The sequence below is a fragment of the Bombyx mandarina genome, chromosome 01 (genome assembly GCF_030267445.1).
Source record: "Bombyx mandarina strain Sakado chromosome 01, ASM3026744v2".
NCBI lineage: Eukaryota > Metazoa > Arthropoda > Insecta > Lepidoptera > Bombycidae > Bombyx > Bombyx mandarina.
Window position 1 is genome coordinate 6477841 of NC_143208.1, and position 24623 is coordinate 6502463.

Genomic DNA, 24623 nt, shown 5'->3' on the forward strand with positions numbered 1-24623 from the left:
TGTGTTGATTTAGTCTTTGATATTGCTTACATATCCCACGCGATGAACAATTATTTTTGATTTGAAACCAGCGATCAAATTTGAGGCCAATAGAAAGAAAGCCCTTTGTTCATTTATTTTTATTTTTTTTAAAATATATATTAGAAATATAGCTCAGGAAGATGGAAGTCATCTAATTCCTTATCATGAGCAGTTATTGAAGTTCATTGATACGATGTCTTGATTCAATATTTCTTGCAACATTACGTTGAGGTCTCAGCTGCATTCGAATTTCGGTTATCCAGTCTTTCACGCGCTATTTCTTCCGATAGAAATATGCAGCGCGTTGTATACAAATTTTATCGTTACCAGAGCTATTCATTTATTCTTCGTCTTTAGTTTTATTAATAAAATGTTTACCTTATACACTCCCAATATTAGCATCACGCATGAGATGAGCCCCATCGTGCTGCAGGCCAACAGCGTTATGTTCAGTGACACGGTAACTAGAACAAAAGGGAACGATAATTTAAATAATTAGATCGGTTATTAAAAATACGTCTTTTAAAAAAATAATGAAATGTGTTTATAACAACAATAAGTAATAGTTTAAAAAAACTGACAAAATACGCTTTTATAGAAAATCCAACAAAAAAATAGAAAATATTTATTTTTCATTTTTTTAGTTGAATTTAAATTTTTTCAATTTTTTTTTAAATATTGAATTGTCATCGTTCATTAATAAGTATACCAAATTTCGAGTTAATCCGACGTTTTGAAGGGGGTCAAAATCATGTTCAAAGATTCCGTTACAAACATACATACATACGTCTGAAGCTAATAATAAAAAAGCGTATTAAAATAGTTGGAAGTTCCGCCTAAATATCTCAAGGAAATTACGCAAGCTGTTTATTTTTCAATTGTACAGTAGCTACAGTAGGGACCAACATCCTATCTAAATCTGTCGCGAAGTATGCTATCTGGTTTGAACTAATAGCCATTATACAATAATATACAATTGAAACATCGACCTCATATCTAAAAACTGGTGACGGATTTCATACCGTGATGTTTTCGTAAGGCTTCGTTAAGTATTCAAAATTGTCATTTACCTTTGTCTAAATTAAAATGTAAACATTAAACATTGTATCAAACATTGGTAATTGTGAGCTTTAAAAAACCAATTATAACAACTAAATTCTAAAGTCTTTGTCGAATGTAAACTACAATAGCTGCTGCAATAATAACATTTAGAGACATTCAAAAGCTCTATTTTAAACAGACATTTTCTCAGATGTATTTATGATGTCCCCATTAAAATTGGTTCGACTAACTCGAGGCCAATAGATATCACAATATACTTGCCGCTGCCCACTTATAGATAATCGAAAGTGTCATTTGTATTATCTGACAGTCTGCACCGCTCCGAAACTGGAACGAATAACTGTTTCGCGGCATTAATACGCAAAATGGCGGTGCCTAACCGCGTGGGCTTACATTACGTCCTAGTTGTAGTAATTACGCATATTGTTTACATTTTTGCTAACTTGATTTTTATAATACGATGTTACTCCATGTATCGTAGACAGGCACTAAGCAATCCCTCCGTCAATTTCCATCAACCGGAGTGTCTAATTCCCACACCGAGAAAAATCCTGGGAAAAGACAGGCAGTACGTAAGAAAAGTTAGGATCAGGTTGGAGATTTTGAGGCCAGCAAAATCGAAATTTGATATTCGCATCTCTTGCGTGTGCAACTCTCATGTTATGTGTTAACACGGCCACGGGCACCTTAAATTCCTTCCGTAAACGATATTTTTAGTTGTATTTTATCCACCGAGAAAAAAAAAATTATGCAATCAGTTGTTTTTCTTATTGTCTCTGCAGGCGGATGAGTATACGGCCCATATGAAGGTAAGCAATAGTCACTGCTATAGCCAAAAGCGATGCCAAGGCACAGCTGAGATGCTGCTGCTATGCTATATAATATATACCTAGTCAGGTCATAAATTTTGTCACATGTTTAATGTAAAATAATTGAAACAATTTTATTCATTATGTAACCATTCATATACCAAAATGAACTTAACAAAACATAGATTCTTATGACACTAAAGTTTATTCAAAATGACCTCCGTGATTTTGAATACAGGCCTTCAATCTGCGTGGCCAGTCGTCTATCGCAGCACGAACGAGGTCCATGTCAATATCGGCGGCTGCCTTAATCAAGGATATCTTGAGTGACTCCAAATTGGGATGAGGCTTTGAGCACGCCTTTTCCTCCAAGTGTTGCCATATCTTGTAATCTAACGGATTCAAATCTGGACTGGAGGAGGGCCAGTCTTCGTGCCGGATGAAGTCGATTTCACGCGCCGCCAGCCAGTCTTGTGTGGTCTTCGCTCTATGAGCTGGCGCCGAATCTTGTTGGAATACCCAGTGCCTGTTATTGAACATGGTATGAGAAATAGGTTCCACAAGGTTCGTCAGGACTGTATTTTGATACATAACTGCATTCGTTTTTACACCTTTCTCACAAAAATGTACCTCTGTTAAGCCCCAATAAGAAACTCCCAACCATACCATGAGCGAGGATGGAAAATGACCTCGTTGGACACGCGGAATACGGTTGCTCGCTTCTTCACTACTGTGTGCGTACACCTTATCATTTTGTTTGTTGTAGCTCTCTTCTACGGTAAAAATTTTTTCATCCGAAAAAAGAATTTCCCGATATTTTTTTCCCGCGTTCCGCTTCAACAAAGCGCGGCATCTCTTCAGTCTCAGGTCCATTAGACGAGCATTCAAACGATGTCCTGTTTTTCTTCGATATGCCCGAAGCCCTAAGTCTTCATTTAACACCCTTTTCACCGTGGTTCTGCTTAACCCCATCTGAAGGGCCAACAGTTTCTGCTTACGTTTGGGATTTCTTTGAATTCGCGCCTTCACAGCTTTTATCACTGCTGGAGTCCTAACAGACCGAGGGCGACCACTTCTTGACCTGTCATCTACACTAGAGTCTTCATTGTATCGTTTGATGGTACGATAAATGAATCTTTTGGTTATATTCAAATTTTTCAGTATGTTAAAAATTTGAATTGGCGCGTAACCGCAACGATGCAACGCAATAACTGCAACACGGTCTTCTTTAAGCGTCCACTCCATATTGTAAAAATGAGTAAAATTCTAAAAGTATACATTTTTATTTTCATAAACAATTCGTAATTCGAATTCAATAAACTTTTTTGTGGCCAGCATTCTAAAAGAAAAGTTTTTACTGTGTGACAATACTTATGACCTGACTAGTTATATTTAAAATACTAAAAAAAATGTTATCTATTAAAATTTACATTTACCATATTCGTTGGGAAAGCGTGTTCGCTCATTATTTTGAATTAAACGCGAGTAACGAACCTCTTGTCAGCTGAATGTAATTTACATATTATATCGTAGCAGGGTATTAGCTCAGAGAAACTCTCGACAGAATTCAGAAAGAAACGAGGTTAGTCGTTTTGAAAATTCAAATTATCTGATTGTACTTAAAAAGTTATTAAACGTAATTACCATATTGCTTTACGATTAGAATAACAAATATTCTGAATTTAGAATTTTTAAACAATTTATACCATTTTCAGTTTGTGGATACGTTCGCTGATGTATTAATTTATTACCATTTATTATATACCTACACACTGTTAGTGCTACCTTAAAGTTTGTCTTATGGAGGCCCTAGTTAAATGACACATGTATATCATATCTATATATTAATACGTGAAGCAAAAACTTTGTATCCCTTTTTACGAAAATTGCGCGGACGGAGGAGTATGAAAATTTCCACACTTATAGAGAAAATAGAGAAGAAGTGCGTAGTGCTAATATTTTTTTAAAATAATGCATAAAAGATACATTAAATCAATAAAGAAAACAATACACACACTACATACCATGTATTTGACGCACACACGCATGCATACTATTTATTGTCAAACTTTTGTTCTTGACGTCTGTTGTCAAATTGAGAATAGATTAAACATTGTTTGTCTTTGTTAATATTTTTTATAGTGTAGTCTTGGCGAAATTTGTGATTATAGAAGTATAAAATACAATCATAATAGTGTACAAACTTACAATTCCAATTAATTATAGTCGAATTTCGACTACTGCGGGACCTCTAGTATAGATAATAGCGTTGCTTTTGACAGTTTAATTGATTCCGAAGGAGGATATAATGACATTTGAGTAATTATTATTGTGAGAAACTTCCAACAATAAGGTCTTTGCCACGCAACCAAGTCGGAGCGATGTACTGTTTAAGTTCTCTAGCATTAAAACGAACAACCGGTACGAGCGTGAAACATTATATGGGTATTGTGTGAAATGCCGTTTGACGTCACACTTCTTTACCGTGTCTTCAATAAAAAGTAGAATCTTAATACGCTAGCTACGGTTCAGGGTAAATATTTATTTTTTACTTACTCCTCCGCTTTCTGTTTTAGGTTTGAGTATATAAATAATATAAATTAAACAATATATTGAAAATACACAAAGCTCTACCAGTTTCTTGTTTTTACTTAGAATTATTTAGCTATTCGTAATTTTCGCTCACGTTATGCTAGTCACTGTTGTGTTACTTGATTGACCATGTTTCTTTTTTTAACTGACGATAGACAACTGACACCTACGGAAGTCTATTGGAATTCACTGGATCAATATCTAATCATTAAGAAAACACTAGATTGTAAAAAAATATATTTCATATTTCAAAACTTTAAACATTAAATTATGTTGTTTTTATGGCAATATCTTAATACTCGTACATATACAGCATATTACAAGTGGTTTTTTCAACGTTTTGAAGTATACAATGAAATGCCTGTATCATAAAAGTAATTATCCAAACTAATAGTTAAATCTGTGTGTATTAAGCAAGTCTAGAATTAACTTTGATTTATTCCGTAAGTACGTGGTGCAATAAAATTACAATGTTAAAGGCTTTATCTTGAAAGACGAAGTCAGACTTCTGTTAAATATATCCCAAGGCAACGACTACAAAATTTACACCGCGACGCGTCTATTAAAACAACTAAAGGCGGTATGATATTGGAGCGAAAATAAATAACAGATTTTATTGAGATTATTGTACTGAGACTTAAAACTAGTACCTTATTAAATGTATTGAAATCGCGAGCGGTGTCTGAGCAGCAAACATGAACATTTGCTTGAAACGGAAATTAACTATATTTCAATAGAACGACATACCAGCTGGTATCGGAAACAGTAGGTTTTCCAGGTCACTCCACACGATCCTATTGTGCTCTACTCGTTGAAGCTTGACCACAAATGAAAGTTTTTTCTACCTTACCGCTCTCATCGACTGCGGAACTTTTGCAATATGAATCGAATACAAAAACCGATTTATTTATTATATACAAATCTTACTTGTACGTTTTAACGATGCATACAATTCTATTTAAATTCCCCAATGACCAATGTTAAATACGTTTATTAGTTGAGGAAGAAAAAACCTCGAAAAAGTCACGTTTCATTAAGAATTGTAAAATAACAGCCAATTGTTAAAAAAATTGTTATGGTTTTAAATCTCCAAGTTGTTACTACAAAGATGTTTAGTTTGTTATTCACACCTATTCAGGGGTTTAGTGATATGCTGACAGATTTATTGAAACCAATTTTCAAACCGTCGAGCTATTTTTAAGGATCGTTCAAAATATTTTATAACAAAGATGTCTTAAAGTTATGAGCACGACTAAGGCAAAATTGTTTAAGCCAAAAAAAAAAGGAATTTATGATACTCTTATTAAAGAAAAAGCTAACTTTGGTTGGTCGTATTTTCGCCTGTTTTACGCCTAGATAGCTTCCTTACAGCAGGATTCGTTTGAAAAGGAGAATTTGAATACCAATTTAAAATAACGTCGAAAACCAATTTCCGAGATATTCAAAATTTTCTGTTTCGCGGCTGAGGCCGGTTTAAAGTTATTCAAAAGAATTTAAAGATTTAAATTTTGTTCAAAGAATAAAAAGTTTGTTTTGCGGCTTCAGATTAATTAAGAACTTCGTTAGGCACGAGCCGTCAGGGTCGGTTTTCTTTACTTTGTGTAGTTATATTTTGAGATAAGCTGATCCATTAACTACTCGTATGGTTCATATTAAGATTTCTTTGTTTTAGTAATATTACATAAAATTTAAAATATTAACTTTTTTTAAAGAATAATAGTAAAAATGTCGTTATAAAATTATGATCAATATGTAGCAGTAACTACATAGGCTTCACTTAAGAAGACCTGGAGATTTCTTTTTTATATTAATATGTTAGGTCTTTACCTACGAATTTCCGTTTAGTATAGCAAAAGTTATAGTCTTCTATCTTTATTATATATCTTTATTATTCTTTACCTTTATTCTATCTTTATCTTTATTCTATCTTTATTATTAGTATCTTTTATTAGTATCAGTCAAAATATGCACCCATGGTATTGATGCATTTTTCCCAGCGCAGTGGTAATCTTTTAATGCTCTTCTTGAAGATGTAAAGTGTACGGGAGTCAATAAACTCTTCAAAGGCATCTTGTACTGCCTTTCGGTTATTGAATTTATTTTTTGCTAAGAAGTTGTCCATACTAAAAACTAGTCTAAAAAGTCTATCGGCGCGAGATCTGATGAGTTTGACGGATAACGCAAAACTTTTAAGTCTAGCTCTTGTGGCGACGGTCTACGACGGTCAGAGATGGTCTGTTGTACCCTGTGAGGTCGAGTGGTGACGCATAGGACTGGGAATGAGCGATTAACCAAGGCTGGCCGGAGATTCGTAAGCTTTTCCATTACTTTATCCAGCTCCTCATAATGCACATTCGTAATAATTCTAATGTTATTTGGTAAGAAGCTGTGATGAATTAAGCCATAGACCACCACCATCACACAGTGACCACGACTTTTTAGGGGTAAGTTTTCATTTGAGGTGTTGCCTAGGTACTAAACCAGAGTCTAACCAATACGACGAGCGCTTCCATAGTCAAAAAGGATCCAATTTACAACGCAAGTAACAACGCGGTACAAAATTCCATCACTTCCGCGTCTGTTAAGGAACGCGAGGCGTACTTTAACGCTATCGTCGCGCTGGCGATCATTCAGTTTGCGCGGAGCCCACTTATCAAGCTTTTTTATCTTGCCAATTTGACGTAAATTGACCAATATTGCTTTCATACTATCGATAGAAGCTGCTGCTAACTCACCAATAAATTGAGTGTCGTCGGCTTCCACCTTTAATTCGTCGTTGTTGACTTTAGTTTTCGGATAACCCAGGGGGTAATTTTTTAGATCTAAATTTACGTGTCGGAAGCGTTCAAACCAATAATGAGTGTTGGGCGTTAATTTGTAGTGCTCACTCCGTACACATTAATGTGCGGCATTGCTACCGTGATGGAGCTCGTATTCCATAATGACTCGTGCCCGTATTGATGAAAAAGACACGAATTTAGTGAATACTGAACTCTAATAAATGAATTACTGAAATTGAAAATAGAATCCCATGTTTTTAAATAAAATTCATTTGAATTTAGAATTTATTGCCATATATAAAATACATTTCAAATGGCCAGTAGTGTAAAACGGTAACTACGTAGGTGACGACCCATTACACTACATTCTATATTAGAACTTTAAAACAACAATTCAGAATTTTCTTAATTATTTCAGAAACGATTAATTCGGACACTTTTAAATTTGTATTGTAAAAAAATAAAAAGAAACGCGTGTGCTTTGATGTCACCGCCATTAGGTACGAATGTGCGAGAGAAATACCGAGACTCATAATTTCCTCATGCTGAATTTAATCGGAACGTTTTTTGTTTTTACTTAATAAATTTTAATGCTGGCGATTTTAATTCTGGCGATTTTGTTTCAAATAACACTTTTAATAACACGCTCACGGTTCAGATGATTATTCATTGATTGTTAAATTATCCAGAGCCCTTAGACGGCACAAATTGAATACCGCTGCCTAATTTAAGACATGACGTCAAAATATTTTATCCCTCAAACTTTTTTGTTTTGTAGTCCAATTACGCATGTTGGTGGTATTTACCCGTTTCACAACACACTTTACGTTAGCAGTAAGAATTTCTTTCGTAACATAGCAATGTGACCCGTGTCATGTCGATACAAAGTGAATGTTTGACGAATTTCTCTCAGAAAAATTCTATTTTTAAAAGAGCATTGGTCAAACAAAATGAATAGCATTTTATGTAGAAATCAGGCATGTCGTGCGAGGGAATTGGCTCTTTTTACTCGCAAAGGTATATTTCAATTTACAAAATCGGCTCAGAACAGAGCCAAGTTATATAATAAAAATGGTAGGTTTAGCTATTTAGTTTAGCCATTGTGTTCGGATTTCATAAGCCCAAATGATATTACAATATTCATTGCAATGTTTTTGTGATTTACAAAGATAAGAATTGATTTCGATGCAATTTATTTTGATCTTCATCGTTGCTCAAGGACAACGAAATGTTCTTGATTGACCTCTGTGTTCCAAAAAGTATTTAAGAGCATTGTTCAAATAGGACTATATAGCTGTGAGTATAAGTAGAAAAGCCGTATAAAGTTTCCAGAACTATCATCGATTACCGATACAAATCGGTAAATTGTTAGATTGCTTGGTGTGTTCTATGACAATACGCCAAGCAAGCATGTTATATAAGTTTTTCGATTTGCGCACACGTGTTGGTGACTGCTTTTAATCCAATAACTGGGCTGTAATACTATGTTACGAGAAATAGGTGACTTTACGTTTATCGAGATTAAACAATATCAAATGATATTGGACAAACGTTATTGTTTCCCTGTTGATTGTCTTATGAATGACTGAGGGTCTTTTATTCTGGTTTCGGTCTCTTTTTTTGACCTGAGAATGGTTCGTAAGATAATTGCCGAAAATTGGAGCTGTGGAGGGAACCAAAACTTAGGGAAGGACTAAGGACCCCGCTATCCTTGCTTCTCTTTCCTTCCACGTGTTAAGTTCTCGTCGCACTAAGCGACTGTTATATTTAAAAATCCTTCTGTATAGAAGTGGCAAAAAGATGGGTCTGCACTATGCGTTGTGCATACGCTGATACATTTGTACGACAATCAAGCATACATTTTTACATTTAACAATAACACCTATCCTTTAATAATACATTTAATGTGGAGATTTTTAAACAAAAAACGGCAAATACAATTACACACTTTTGGCGTCTCGTAAACATTATAGTTTGTGTTCTAATTATTGGAACGAAGTTCCTTATGGGACGATGCGGAGGAGTACCCTAACCGGGAAAAAACGTCCGTAACGTAAGATGTTTATTAGTAATGCATACAGTGTAAGACTTAAGTTTGTAATAACGTACAAAAAATAACATATTTTTTTATCATTCATTGACCACGATCACAGAGCGTTCGTTTGCGCAAACAACCGTGAATGAAGTGTACCACAATAAGTTACCGAATGACCGTGGGTTGTTGCGAAACCTCCAGTTTTATTTTTTTTATACCTCGAATAGAACTTAAAATTAATATTTTTATAATAAGGAACTTCGTCTCTATCCGGTGTCACACGACACCACACATTTTTTTTTAGAGAAAAAACGATATTTTCTTATGAATTCAATAAATGAGAGAAGAATGTTGCTAACATAATTTATTTCTTTTCTCAAAGGCAATATTTTATTGTGTTAATGGTTTCCATTGTATTAATATAATTATGCATAGGAAATTTTTTCAAGGACTTTACAATGAAAATCTTCAATAACCTGAACACGTTATTTTTTAACACAGTTCACGAAAAACTAATTATATGATTTCTACAAGGCCCGTTTTAGTCGAAATTAATTTCGTTTTTCAAATAATAATAAATACAGTCCGTAATAAACTAAAAGTAATTCTCATTTAATATTTTAAATTCGAACTTTATTTGAATAAATGTACTTCGGTTTTTTTGCTATTCATTTGACAGATTAATTTATGTTAATAACGATAATATATTAGCTTATGTGGAAGGCATTGGGGAAGGTCCAGCAGTGGGCAGATAAAGGCCGATGATGATGATGATTAGCTTAGAAATTATAATCAGTTTAATAAGTATTAGTTTAGTAATTATAATAGCTTAAAAAAAACCATTGAATTATTTAGATGCTAGCATACGATAGTTTTATTAGGAGACTAACTGTACCCGTCCGCTTCGCTGGACATTTAAAATTAACATTATTATTTCTCACCCCCACAAAGATTCTCATCATTAACGCCCCCGGAACTGGTGTAGGGAGTCCAACACTATTATAATGTAATATTATGGTATAATATAATATTAGCCTATCCATTAAGTACATGTATTTTCTACATGGATACCAAGTTTCAAGTCAATCGGATGCATGGTTCAGTAGTTATAACGAAACATCCGTAAAAACTACTGTAGATTTATATATTAGTATAGAAGAGTGCTGCTCTCATATAGACTCTCTTTCAATGGATTTTTTTGGTCAATTGTTAGAAAAACGTAATCACATATACGTGTAAATTTGTTCGATCAGCAAAGTAGTCGAATCATACAAAATCCCATCATCACTACTTATATGTACTAAAGCAGAGCCTAGGCTATAGTCCTCGCGTTGACTGATTACTCTCCAATAGGTAGGTCGCATGCTCATACAGTGCTATTAATTTTTGATGTATAATTGTCGAAATAGCCTTAACAGCAGCTGTCAGATATATAAGATGTATATAAGTCGGCCGTCTGGTGTAGTGGTAAGTGACATGGTCACTACACAAGGGGGTCGCGGGTTCGAATCCCGCCAAGGGAAGATATTTGTATGATAAATATAAATGTCTTTCCAGGGTTATGGGTGTATATTAAATATATGTATGTGTATAATAAAAATATTATATTTATTTCCGTTATATGGTACCTGTAACACAAGTTCTTTACGAACTTATCACGGGACCAGTTAACGTGGCGTGATTGTTAGTAAATATTTATTTATTTATTTATTTAAGTTAAAATATACTTTATGCTGTATACAACAAAGAGAATCAAAATTAATTTACAGACTAAGTAATCTTTAACACTTACAGTGGTTAAATTCTGACGTGTTCACCTCGCGTATAACATTGTACAAAGACAAAGACGTTTGTAAGACCGCCTACTAATTGAAGATCCCTAACATTTATAATTATGTAAATTAATTAATATTTCACTGAGAAATGTATCTTTGGTTAGGAAACCTTGACAGTCGTACAACTAGCTAAATGTTTATAGGAGCTTGTTTTGAATCAAAACATTCATAGTCGAATTTAGAATAAATTACGAACGATAGAAGTTCAAATAATTAATATTATACTTAATACGTAATACTTCATAACATCAGCGTGGATATAAAATTAAATAGTTACGTTAATTTTGAGTCCATAAAGTAACTGCGATCCTAATACAGCAGAGCTTAAATTGACCATAAAACACGGCAGAAGTTGGCGACAGCCCTCGTTAAAACGAGAAACAATTTCATTGTAAAGGGATTTAAGCTTAGCCCTCAAAAGTACATATGCACATAAAGCTCGAAGAAAGCTGCGTCCGCTTTGATAAACTTTAGTACCAGATTTAACCATACTAATTAGTATACTTAATACATGTAGGATATTTTATATTATTGTTTGTATTTTGTTTAATTCTAGTAAATCCCGTTTACGAATCGTTATGAATAACACTAAAGATATAAATTATGTCGATTTCACGAGCCAACTAGCACATTGTCAATTTTTTTCCTACGTATTCGCTACTAGCCGAGAGTGAATCCGGGGAATCCGACAAGACATGTATGGGTGACGGCGGCTTTGTGTTGCCCCGTCGCTTCGGTCCGGATATGATTGTCTTTTTTTTATTGCTTAGATGGGTGGGTCACAGCCACACAGTTAAGTTTTTACTGGAGCCCAATCTTATCTACAATATAAATGCGCCAAACACCTTGAGATATAAGTTCTAAGGTCTCAGTTTAGTTCAAACGGCTGCCCCGCCCTTCAAACCGAAACGCATTCTGCTTCACGGCAGAAATAGGCGGGTCCTACCACCTGTAAAGATCGTTGCCTATCGTGAATGATTCAACACTAGAAACTTTCCTTCACATCATCATCATCATCATCATCAGCCTTTATCTGCCCACTGCTGGACATAGGCCTTCCCCATTGCCTTCCACATAATGCGGTCCTCCGCCTTCCGCATCCAGCGACTTCCCGCCGTGCGCACTAAGTCGTCAGTCCATTTGGTTGGTGGACGCCCCACACTCCTGGTATCCATCCGTGGCCTCCATTCGAGGACTTTCCTCCCCCACCTGGCGTCACTGGCTCGACAGATGTGACCGGCCCATTGCCACTTCAGCCACCATTCACATGCCACCCAACAAATAAATATTCAGAAATATATTATATTTTATAAGATAATTAAGACAGCCGGTGAAATAAGCGAGCATTTTTAGAATATAAAATAAAATTACATGTGTTTAATAAAATAAACATGCGTTTAATGCTGAGTAAATACCTGTATACAGCTTATTGTCTTAAAGCAGTCATCTTGAAAACATTGAATATTGTTTTGAGCGAAGAAAGTCACTGTCGCTAATTTTGTCCAGGTTTTTGTAATATGCAATAAGTTGCTTTTGTGGGAGTGACGTCATTTAATTTTAGTTCGACAATATCAATTAGATAAAATATTTGAAATTTTATAAAAAAAGGCGCCAAATTCGTGACTTTTTTTAAGGAAGTTTATGACCTGGTAACTGAGGCCTTTAAGTCATGTCTTATTTTAATTTATATTTATAATATTTGTATGAAAAAATATATTATTGAGTGAAATGAAATGAAGATGATTAATTTGAGACATTAATCAACTGGGATGCAATTAAATGAAATGAAATGAGATGATATGGGATGAAATATAATCTCAGTAAAATGGTGGTCATTTACTAAGATTTTTTCAGTGGACTTTTTGGAAGATCCCGAGAAGTTACGTCTAGCGGCTTTGTTTCATTTTCCCACATTTGTGCACTTTCACAGATATTAAACAGTTAATAAACCACCATTATTACACATTTAAACCCGAAGAAACACTAAATAGACAAAATAAACCAAATCACACAACGTCACTCCTCGCGTTCCCGCCAAAAAGTTCCAAATTCGTGATTGAGTGAAGAGTGCACAGATAATATAAAGAATAGGGATATGCGTCTCGTTTCACGCTGTGAAGATCTTGAACGTATATACGTACAGCTACACCCCCGATTACTCTCTTTAGACAACCCATACCCTGGGCCAGGAAGGTCAAGTACCTGGGCGTTACCCTGGATGCATCGATGACATTCCGCCCACATATAAAATCAGTCCGTGACCGTGCCGCGTTTATTCTCGGTAGACTCTACCCCATGATCTGTAAGCGGAGTAAAATGTCCCTTCGGAACAAGGTAACACTACAAAACTTGCATAAGGCCCGTCATGACTTACGCGAGTGTGGTGTTCGCTCACGCGGCCCGCACACACATAGACACCCTCCAATCTCTACAATCCCGCTTTTGCAGGTTAGCCGTCGGAGCTCCGTGGTTCGTGAGGAACGTTGACCTACACGATGACCTGGGCCTCGAATATATCCAGAAATACATGAAGTCAGCGTCGGAACGGTACTTCGATAAGGCTATGCGTCATGATAATCGCCTTATCGTTGCCGCCGCTGACTACTCCCCGAATCCTGATCACGCAGGAGTCAGTCACCGTCGACGCCCTAGACACGTCCTTACGGATCCATCAGATCCAATAACTTTTGCATTAGACGCCTTCAGCTCTAACACTAGGAGCAGGCTTAGGGACCTCGGTAACCGTACTCGTCGAACTCGACAAAGAGTTCGCCGTGCAACCTAACCCATGAATCAGCTCGCTGAGTTTCTCGCCGGATCTTCTCAGCGGGTCGCGATTCCGATCCGGTAGTAGATTCATTCACGAAGCAGCTACTCTTGAGCTGTTAGGTCTCCTTCGGAGGCGCTCGGGTAGCTGTTAACAAATCCCACCCCTCCTGGCTGAGCCTTTGCTCGCCCACCTGTCCTGACGAAACTGGAAAGGCCTCCGGGCCACCAGTAATACTTCAATCATAAAAAAAAAAAAAACCTACAGCAATGTAAGTGAGCCTTGAGACAGATTGCTCAGCTACGTCAATACAACACATTTTCAAGCTTTGTGAAACCAGAATCGTTGATTATGTTTCAATTCAAAACAAGTGGAACACTATGAATGGTAATACTAGAAGAAAAAAAACTACTGAAACAAGATAAAATAAACTTTCAATTTTAGTTTATTTAATACAAACGATATTCGATACATGAAAAGTACGCTATGATACCAAATAAAGTGCTTCGCTCTGTGCTATTCGTACTTTAAAATATTAACCGACCACGGTTTTCGTGTTTTAAAACGTCCGACGTGCGAGGTATTGTGTTACTTAATTTATTGAAGCCTGTTCCTGAACGAGGAAATGTGAATATCTTCGTCATCAATTGTTTATGGTGAAAAATGAGAAATCGAATTTTACCGGAAGCCTCCTAGCTTCCGTATGCTTATGTTTCACGTCAATTTTTTATGTATGATATGAATCTATTCAAAAAACTATTATTTCTTTTAAATTTGTGTTCCCGTTTGTAAATTGGCGTATAATAATATGCGTCATTAGGAAGTATTCTTTACAGAAATCAATAATGTTTAAGGTACGCAATCTTTAAAATCGAGAGATTAGTTTATATTCTGATCTGTGAAATGATAATATTAATTTGAAAAAATTTGAATTACGTTAGTTATACCCAAATCCAAACAAGGTTCGTGCAAAAATGGAAGCTATCGCGCTGAAACGCGCACACAGACAGCCAAAAACTTTGTTACATTTTTAAGTATGCAGATTTATATTAGCTTTATCGCCTATATCTATGTATTAATACGTGAAGCAAAAACTTTGTACCCCTTTTTATGAAAATTGCACGAAGAGGACTATGAAATTTCCCACACTTACTAACACATAACAGCTAAATGCTTCACACTTTACCGAATATTTTCATTATAAGAGACGACATATTTTGTCATAGTGGTTTTATAATATCGCAATCTAACCTTCGAAATAGACAATAAATGTAATGACGAAGTAGGTAGTTTAGATATTTGGAACATTTTTTACTGATGGTGTGTAAGTCCCACGATTAGGCACCATGCCTTTTTATTTAAAGACTCGGAACAACTGTTAAACCTTATCTAATCCCAATTCCAAACCCAATCGAATCAATAAAACAATCTCACTTTCCTGAGCGTTATGACATGACCCTCTTCAAATGGCTTTTCCGTCCATAAGCTCACCATCAGGTGGGTCGTATGCTAATGTGCCTACAAAGGCACTAAAAAAAAGAGAAATAATACGGTAAATACAACAGAAGTCCCCTTTACTGGCTTCTCTATAAAGCTAGTTTTAGAATGCACTTTAAAATTTCAACTCACTCGGTGTTATCTTATCCGGTTCCAGGAAACTCTCAGATTCTGGTTCCATCAGGTCGCCGTTGAGGTATCTCTGTTCCATGTCTATAAAATGTCCCATTGTGACTATCGTGATGGAGAAGTATATCTGGTGGAGAAAAATGTTAAGTCAAAAAATTAATTGGAAAACTATAAACGAAGCTCAATAATATTAAACCACACGGCCAATAAAAAAAAAAAGTATCGACTGCCGAGTTTTCAATGCTCCGCGGTTTAATCTATGCGTTGATGACAAATAATACTGGCTGATAAATTTTTGAATAATCATAATTTGAAAACTAAAAGGACCAAAGAGCGATCCATGATTCTGGCACTTAAAAGAACGTATGATGCTAAAGTAAGACAAATATATTTAATGATAAACGTTGTAGCAATGCAATTATGAAACATCAACTTTCAAGGGGTCTTTGTCCCTCTACTACTTGGTTGTGACTTTAATAAAATAGTATTTAATTAAATATTATGTCTTCTTGTTTTAAAAAAAACGACGAATTCTCCAGTAAAAAGAGTGCTGTCAACTCTGTGGCTGCCCTATCATTCAGTTTCAAATAAATTATGAAGCGAAAGAATATTATTCGCTATCTTCCTTACCACGCTTTATACTGTATCGTTATATCAGATTAATGAAGGTATAAAAAGGTTTTTAGAAGTAATAATTTAGTTCCTATGATCGCGAACATCTTTGTTGAACCATAATATGAATGGATCAAGAGAATGTGGACAGTTTTAGACTTATTTTAAATGTTTATATGTACATTAAATATTGTATCGGAAATTGCCCATCTAATTAATATATCAAGAAATTTTCATTACCTATAATAATATTTAATGGTTTTCAAAGTTGTACCCTTCAAAGGTTTTCAAAGGTGTTCAAAGGGTTGGTCTGATGGTAAGAGATAACCATATTTTATAAAAGCAATTGCTAGAGGAATAGCTGATCTCTAGGCTATAGCCGAGGAATCTTGTCTTGAAAATCTTTTCCATATGTTTCTCAATATTATTTGTCATAGCACATCGGGAAATCCGTGGAGAGAAGTTAATAGATCTTTCGCGGTATTTCTACATAGTAGGGAAGAACTCTGTTCTGGTAACAAATAAATTATGGTGGCAAGGATATGGTAAGATCACCGCAAAATATTCTTCGGATGTATGCTCAAAATAAGTTATCAATGTTATTGTTGGTCAATAACATAAAATGTCGCTATATTAATCAAAACCTATCTATTATGTTAACGTAATTATTTGGTATGTATATGTACGCTATTGTATCCTACTTAAATTTAATAAGAAAACAAAAGTGGAGATATAAATTTCCCAAAAAAAAACATATTACCCAAGCGCCACGTAATTTATTACAAGCCGTTCTATTTCGAGAAGCATAATACTATAAAAGCATATATGTATACATTTAGTTTGTAGTGCCTGCACGGCACAAAGGTGTGACGCCATGGTTTAGGCGAGCCAATGCTTCGACAAACACAAGGGTCGGTACATCTTGAATATTCAAGCGCACTAAACACTTTAGTCTTTACTGCCAGGGTAGCCCGTTACGCCTTAAATTCTGTCAATATCGATAAACGAACACCTATTTCAAAATCTATCTAAAAATATCTATTTATGATAAAATATTAATACAAGAACAAATACTGACTGCCAAATCTATATATATATATATATAAATGAATTGCTGTTCGTCAGTCTCGCTAAAACTCGAGAACGGCTGGATCGATTTGGCTAATTTTGGTCTTAGAAGTTCAGAGAAGGCTTAAAATGTAGATAAATATGAAAATGCTCGGAATTAAATAAAAATAACAATTTTGTTTTTCCTTTGATTTGTCCCCGTCGGACAGATTCATTTTGTTTGTTTTAAGTTTATTTTATACAAAAGTTTAGTTCTTTTATTTATCGATTGAGGCACTACGAAGTCTACCGGGTTATTTAATAGAAAAGAGTGAAGAAAATTGACTCGGAACTATGACCTTGAATCATTACAAAACTATGAAAGCGTTTTACTAATGCCTCATTTGAATAGCCTATTTAATAATATATAGTAAATAAATTTTATTAACCCTTTTACTGCCGCGTAGGTCACCGATGCTCTACACGGAGCACTGAAGTTATTACGTCGATTTCTGTGACTAAGCGCCTGGATTGCCTATCTTTGTCTTCTTTTGTTTTTAATTTATATTTTAGTTATGAGGTCTCTTAGATTAGAAATAGATTCATTCTCAGTATCTTCGGATTCGGCTTTCCCAGAGTCTACTAGATGTTCCGGCAGAAGTTCGAAGAGAGAAATCGACATAATTACTTCAATGCGCCGCGTAGGGCACCGGTGACCTATATGGCAGTCGACGTTTTAAACATAATATTGGATGTATTTACCATAGTATATATGGCGGCAGCGTAGCAACCTCGGCGGAGGCTTCGCCAGCAGCAACACGACTGGATGATTGGCATTTTGTCAATGACCTGTGACAGAAGACTATAGTTACACAATTTTCCATAAAATATAAAGGAAGTAATATAAGAAGTATTGCAAAAGCAGACGAACAATTAGCATTTAAATGAACAATTGTTGAATAGCATTTAATTATGTATTCATAGTGGAACAATCAAACTGCCTATTTCTACCATGAAGCAGTAATGCGTTTCGGTTTGAAGGGTGAGGCAGCCGTTGTAACTATACTTGAGACCTACAAACTATCTCAAGGTGGGTGCGCATTAACGTCGAAGCTGTTTATGGGCTCCAGTAACCACTTAACACCAAGTGGGCTGTGAGCTCGTCCACCCACATAAGCAATTATTGAATTAAAAAAAAAATCGTTAAACCATAATTATGGCTATTTATAAGTATACGTAGCGTTACGACGTTCCCATTATGTATACTTAAACGATCAATCTATGTTGACTTTATACATCTAAAAAATCTCTAGGATGCCATTATCCGGTTATATTAAAATTTGATTGCTTGGTAAAACGTAATTGTGTTAAATCCTCTGAAAAAGTTTCAGCGGTTAAAACTTTGACATTCAGCGATCGTGTTTCAACGTTCAGAATTTTATTGAATTTGAAATTCAAATAAGTGACGAAAAAGGACAGCGGCTGGTCGTCATTTTGAAATATTCAATTTTAATTTTGCAATTTTTTCAATCAATTGTACATATATCTATGAATTTGTTGTAATATTTCTTTAGGTATAAATCAATTTAATTAATGTACAATACATTCTAGTACACATCTAGTTATACTTCATCGAATGTCAAATACTTGTCCGAAGACGTATTTCATAATGAATTGTTGGGAACGAGCAATCGCAATTCTTGAGCTAACCGACTACCAAGTTTAGCGGCACCACAAGCCTTTGTACGGAACTTTTCTCGTTGAAAACTTCTATAGGGGAATATCCATACTTAGCTCCGGTGCTATCATTAGCTTATTATACGCCCCATTTGCGTTTAGGTTTTTTTTTTTATTCCTACTTGTGGAGTATTATTTTTACATATATTTAGTCTTACATAGCCTAATTGATATTAAGTATCAAGATTATATATAGTTCGTACCAAACCTTTACGAGCGGGTATCGACATGCACGTAGCTGCTAAAAAGCATGTAGTTTGTAATAGGCGCCATTGTAATCTATATTCGAGGACGTAAGCCACATTTATGTTGTCGCCTCTCAGATTTTTTTACTAATCCTACACGGCGCAGCGCAAAAACAGCAAATCAAAATGTATATTTTACTTTGGGCCTATTAAAATAAAGCGTAGTTAAACTTTAATTTGTAAACGTGCGATATTAGTAAAGCTTGTTTGTTGTGACATTGAGATTTTACATCAAGACGAACAAAGGCCGGTGCGGAATTAATTCTTGTTCAGGTAGCCCAAATTGTCCGGACTTAAGGGAATAACACCTTATACAAATTAATAAATTATGAAGTCGTCGCACGGAGGTTTACTTGGGTCCGTTTCTGTGAGAGGCGAAAGTGACGCTGTCGCAGATAATGTCGGAGTATTTGAAAACAATCGAATTGTTCGAATTTTATGTTTAACTAGCGACCCGCCCTCGCTTCGCTTCGGAAACATTAAATTTTATTATTGAAAGCTGAGCCCCGCGATTATTGTAGTACCGCGGGTGACGCCGCGGGGCGAAACCAGTCTAAAAAAGTAGCCTAAGTTAGTCCTTATATCATCATCAGCTACCTATCAGTGAAAGTTCGTCAAAATCGGTCCAGCCGTTCCACATATTAGCCGGAACAAAACAGACAGACAGACTGACAGGCATAAACAGCCTGTCAGACAGACAAAAATTGTAAAAAAAAATATTTTGGTGTATGTACCGTATATACTTAGACTGGCCATAAATACTGTTACAAAGGAAAACAAAAAAGAATCTATGGCAAATATCATTTATTACTTTTACAGTGTGTTAGTTTAATACATAAATATAAAACAATTTACAGTATAAAAAGCTTATTCGAAGTGGTCTCCATTGGCTACAATACAGTCCTTTAAACGTTGAGGCCAGTTATCAATAGAAGCACGCACTCTTTCTATGGGAAACATTTTCACTGCCAATCGTACGGATTGTTTTAGGGACTCCAAATTATCATAGCGTTTAGAGCAAGCCGTACTCTCTAAAACTGACCATAAATCATAATCCAGCGGATTAAGATCGGGACTAGACAACGGCCAGTCTTCAGCTCTGATGAAGTCCGAAACGTTCGTTTCCAACCAATACTGCGTAGACCAGCTTTATGACCTGGCGCCGAGTCTTGCTGGAAGGACCATTCTTGAGTATTGAACATGGTGTTGTTAGGGGGCTTCACTACCTTCTCAAGAATGGTATCTTGATACACTTGTGCCGATGTTTTGATACCTTTTTCACAAAAGTATGGCTCAGTCACTCCTTCATAGCTAATACCCCACCAAACCATAACTGAAGTCGGATAGTGCCCACGTTGCACTCGGTCGACTAATCGGGAAGCTTCCTTAGAGCTTTGAGCGTAAATACTGTCATTTTGTTTGTTAAAATGTTGCTCAATTGCAAAAATTTTCTCATCCGTAAACAAAAAATTTCTATGACCTCCCTTTGCGTACCGCTTCAGTAGTTGTTTCGATTTTATGTCAGTGTCAGTGTATCACAGTGTCGTGCAAGATAGAAGATACACCAACTGGCTTCAAGCACTTCTAGCAGCCGTAATTCGGACGACTCCATCGTCTCCAGGTACGGCGTTTTCCTTCACAGTTTCCCTCGGGTTGTGTTTCTTTGGTTCTTCCCGCCACGGCCCGAGAAAGTGTCATAGTTAAACAACGCAAATACAGTCCACACTCATTTTTGTAATAGATGACTGTTACAATTTTGGTCTACCAACCGCATAGCGCAACCACCACCCTATTCTCTTTTAAATTATCAGTTAAGAAATGACCGGTACGTCTCTTATATGCTGCAAGTCCTATGTCATCTTTTAAAATACGCGACATGGTTCTAGGTGCTATCTTCATCTCCCGAGATAAAATCTTTTGCTTTCGGACAGGATTTCTTCGAATTCTTTCCCTTACTGCTTTGACCACCTTTTTCGTACGAACACTACGTGGACGGCCAGATCTTTTTCTGTCACAAACAGAGGAGGTCTCATTGCACCTATTAATAGCCCGGTACACAAACATTTTACTAATACCAAGCGTATGGAGAGTTTTAAAAATTGCATTTGGCTCCATACCTACTTTGTGTAATGCAATCACAGAAATTCGGTTCTCTTTATCACCCCACTCCATTTTAATATCGCAAAATATTGTACAATGTATTGGCGCCAAAATGAGAAAACACAATGAGCAATCATATAAAAATGACAGATTCCAAATTCAATTGACCATGCGGGAAGGTCTGCTCACGATTTTGCCATTGCCAATGGTCTGACGCAGATGGTACCTTCTCCCACACGTGTGCCGGATGTGGAAGACCATTCGCCTTCCTTATTGGACCTTCTGCTGACCTCTCGCCCCGAACCCATTCGGGTATGGGTCGATGCTCCTCTCGGGTCATCGGACCATTGCCTAGTTCGGAGCGTGGTGCCTCTCACCGTCTCGTCACAACCACTTCCATCTGGTAGACGACGTGTTTGGCACTACAGGTCAGCAGACTGGAACGGGATGCGCTCTTTCTTTGCATCCTACCCATGGGGGCAGATTTGCTTCAAGTCAGAGGATCCTAGCACCTGCGCTGACTCGGTTGCCGGCGTCGTGCTGCAGGGCATGGAATTGTTTGTTCCTAGCTCAGCGGTGCCTGTCGGTGGCAGGTCTCGGCCCTGGTTTGGTGGGTCCTGCCGTGACGCACATCGTCGCAAGCGGGAATGCTACCAGGCTTGGGCTATGGCAAAGGCCGCTAAGGATGTAAACTCTGACTCACTCAAGAAGAAGTACAACTCTGCTTCCAGGTTCTTTAAGAAGCAAATTGCATTGGCAAAGTCAAATTACGTTGGGAGAATTGGCGAGAGACTGGCGCGCCTGCCATCTGGCTCTCGTGCGTTCTGGTCTCTCGCCAAGGCTGTCCAGGGTAATTTCTGTCGGTCGACGCTTCCACCTTTGCGTGGGGAGGATGGTTCATTGGCCTATTCCGCAAGGGAGAAAGCCGATCTTCTTGGCTCTATCTTTGCGGAAAACTCGACTCTTGACGACAGGGGGAACACTCCTCCTACCATCCCGAGGTGTGAAACCACAATGGCGGACGTCCGCTTCACACAGTGTGCTGTGCGGAAAGCACTATTCTCCCTGGATGTCAACAAGTCGAGTGGGCCCGATGGAATATCTCCTATTGTGCTGAAGGTGTGTGCTCCAGAGCTGGCACCGGTTTTAACGCGCTTATTCAGACACTCTTATGTCCTCGGCGTTGTCCCACATTCATGGAAGACGGCTCTAGTACACCCGATCCCTAAAAAAGGCGACCGCTCAGATCCGTCCAACTACAGGCCTATCGCTATCACCTCCTTGCTCTCCAAAATTATGGAATCCATAATCAACCGCCAGCTCATGGGCTACCTGGAAGAGCACCAGCTGATCAGCGACCGCCAATATGGCTTCCGCAAAGGCCGATCAGCTGGTGATCTTTTGGCTTTACTAACTCACCGTTGGGCGCAGGCGGTTGAGAGTAGGGGTGAGGCACTAGGCGTTAGTTTGGACATTGCGAAAGCCTTCGATCGGGTTTGGCATAAAGCCTTACTATCGAAGCTTCCTTCCTATGGGCTTCCTGAGAGACTTTGTAGGTGGATCGGCAGTTTCCTTGCGGAACGGAGAGTTAAAGTCGTCGTAGACGGCTCATGCTCGGACCCCCGGACCGTAAATGCTGGTGTTCCCCAAGGCTGCGTGTTATCCCCGACATTGTTCATTCTGCATATCAATGATTTGTTGCATACCAGTGGCATTCATTGCTATGCGGATGACAGTACCGTGGATGCACTGTATTTCGGCCGCAGCAATATCTCTCGGGATCACGTCGATGAGTGTCGGAACAAACTTGTGTCTGAAATCGAATCATCCCTTGTGAAGATTTCCGATTGGGGGGGACTAAATCTAGTCCAGTTTAACCCTTCTAAGACTCAAGTTTGCGCGTTTACCGCTAAAAAAGCCCCCTTTGTCGCATCGCCACTCTTCGGAAACACTCACCTTTGTGCCAAGCCGAACATGGGCATTCTGGGCGTAGACATTTCGAGTGTTGTCCAGTTTGGCGGTCATTTGGAGAGCAAGGCTAAAATGGCCTCCAAAAAACTCGGAGTACTCAACAGGGCCAAACAGTACTTCAAGCCGGCTCACCGCCTTAAGCTGTATAAGGCGCAGGTGCGGCCTCACATAGAGTATTGTTGCCACCTTTGGGCCGGGGCTCCGGGTTATCAGCTATCTCCCTTTGACCGAATTCAACGTAGGGCATCTCGGATTGTCGACGATCCTGTACTTACCGATCGGCTAGATCCTTTGGCACTGCGTAGGGATTTATCTTCCCTATGCATACTTTACAGAATTTACAATGGGGAGTGTTCCGAGGAGTTGTTCAATTTAATAGAAGCCGTTGATTTTCGCAACCGATCGTCTCGCCGGAACTATCATCCGCACCATCTGGATGGTTGGCGTTCCACTACAATGCGTTTTAAAAACAGTTTTCTGCCACGCACAGTAAATCTCTGGAATTCGTTGCCATCAGCGGTCTTCCCCAACAACTGCGACATTGGGTTATTCAAGAAAAGAGCATATTCTTATCTGAAGGGTAGGCAACGCACTGGCGTAAACGCTGGTGACCGTGGGCGGCGGTGAATCACTTACCATCAGGTGACCCGTCTTGCTCGTTTGCCTCTTACTTGTTATAAAAAAAAAAAAAAAAATTCAAATGTAATATTTTGTTTATTTTTAATTGTAACAGTATTTATGGCCAGAATAAGTATATTCATATGCATGTAGTAAAAAGCGGTTATTTCAATATTACAAACAAACACTCCAATTTTATTTATAAGTATAGATTGTATTCTAGATGATGCTTACGTTCAAATAAAATAATGAAAAACTGCTATATCCACTTATTTTTAAGCAATTTCGGTAGCTCATATGACTTGAAACCTTAAATTTATACTAATAGAACGATAATTCGCTTGAGACGTCTAAGCTAATTTAATATTCTTTCTTTTCATAACAGGTCACAATGGCTACGATTTACGGCCTCTTTAAATGCACAGAATAATTTCATATTCAACTCGCAGAGCAATCGAATATTTAATTTTAGGCACTCGAATCTAGGGTTGTCACATAAAGAGATGCGCCTGAAGAGTTTTATTAATCATTTGTCCGACGTTCTTAATCTGTTTATTAGAAATTCTGAATTCAATTAAAAACTCGAAATAATCAACCTAAAAATATGGTTTTCACAATCTGAAAGTTTAAAATTAGATATTAAGATATTCGTTTGGAATAACTCTACAATAAAGTTCACTTCAAGTGCTGAAAGTAAGCAAACTTAGTTATTATCTCGTGCATAATTTTTTGATTTTATAATGCCTTAAATACGCATTATGAGATC

The 24623-nt window shown here is 37.1% G+C and overlaps 1 protein-coding gene across 2 annotated transcripts in view; it reads right to left on the bottom strand.

The window, feature by feature from the left end:
• The window catches only part of LOC114244552 (uncharacterized), a 127985-nt gene that overhangs the window by 79772 nt on the left and 23590 nt on the right, over positions 1 to 24623 (bottom strand). For both annotated transcript variants that reach the window (XM_028176406.2, XM_089728301.1), the window contains exons 2-4: positions 17949 to 18035; positions 15531 to 15654; positions 400 to 485 (exon numbers count right to left, since the gene is read on the bottom strand). In XM_028176406.2, the coding sequence (XP_028032207.2) occupies positions 400 to 485; positions 15531 to 15654; positions 17949 to 18023 (285 nt within the window). In that variant the 5' untranslated portion in view covers positions 18024 to 18035. The remainder of the gene's footprint in view (positions 1 to 399; positions 486 to 15530; positions 15655 to 17948; positions 18036 to 24623) is intronic.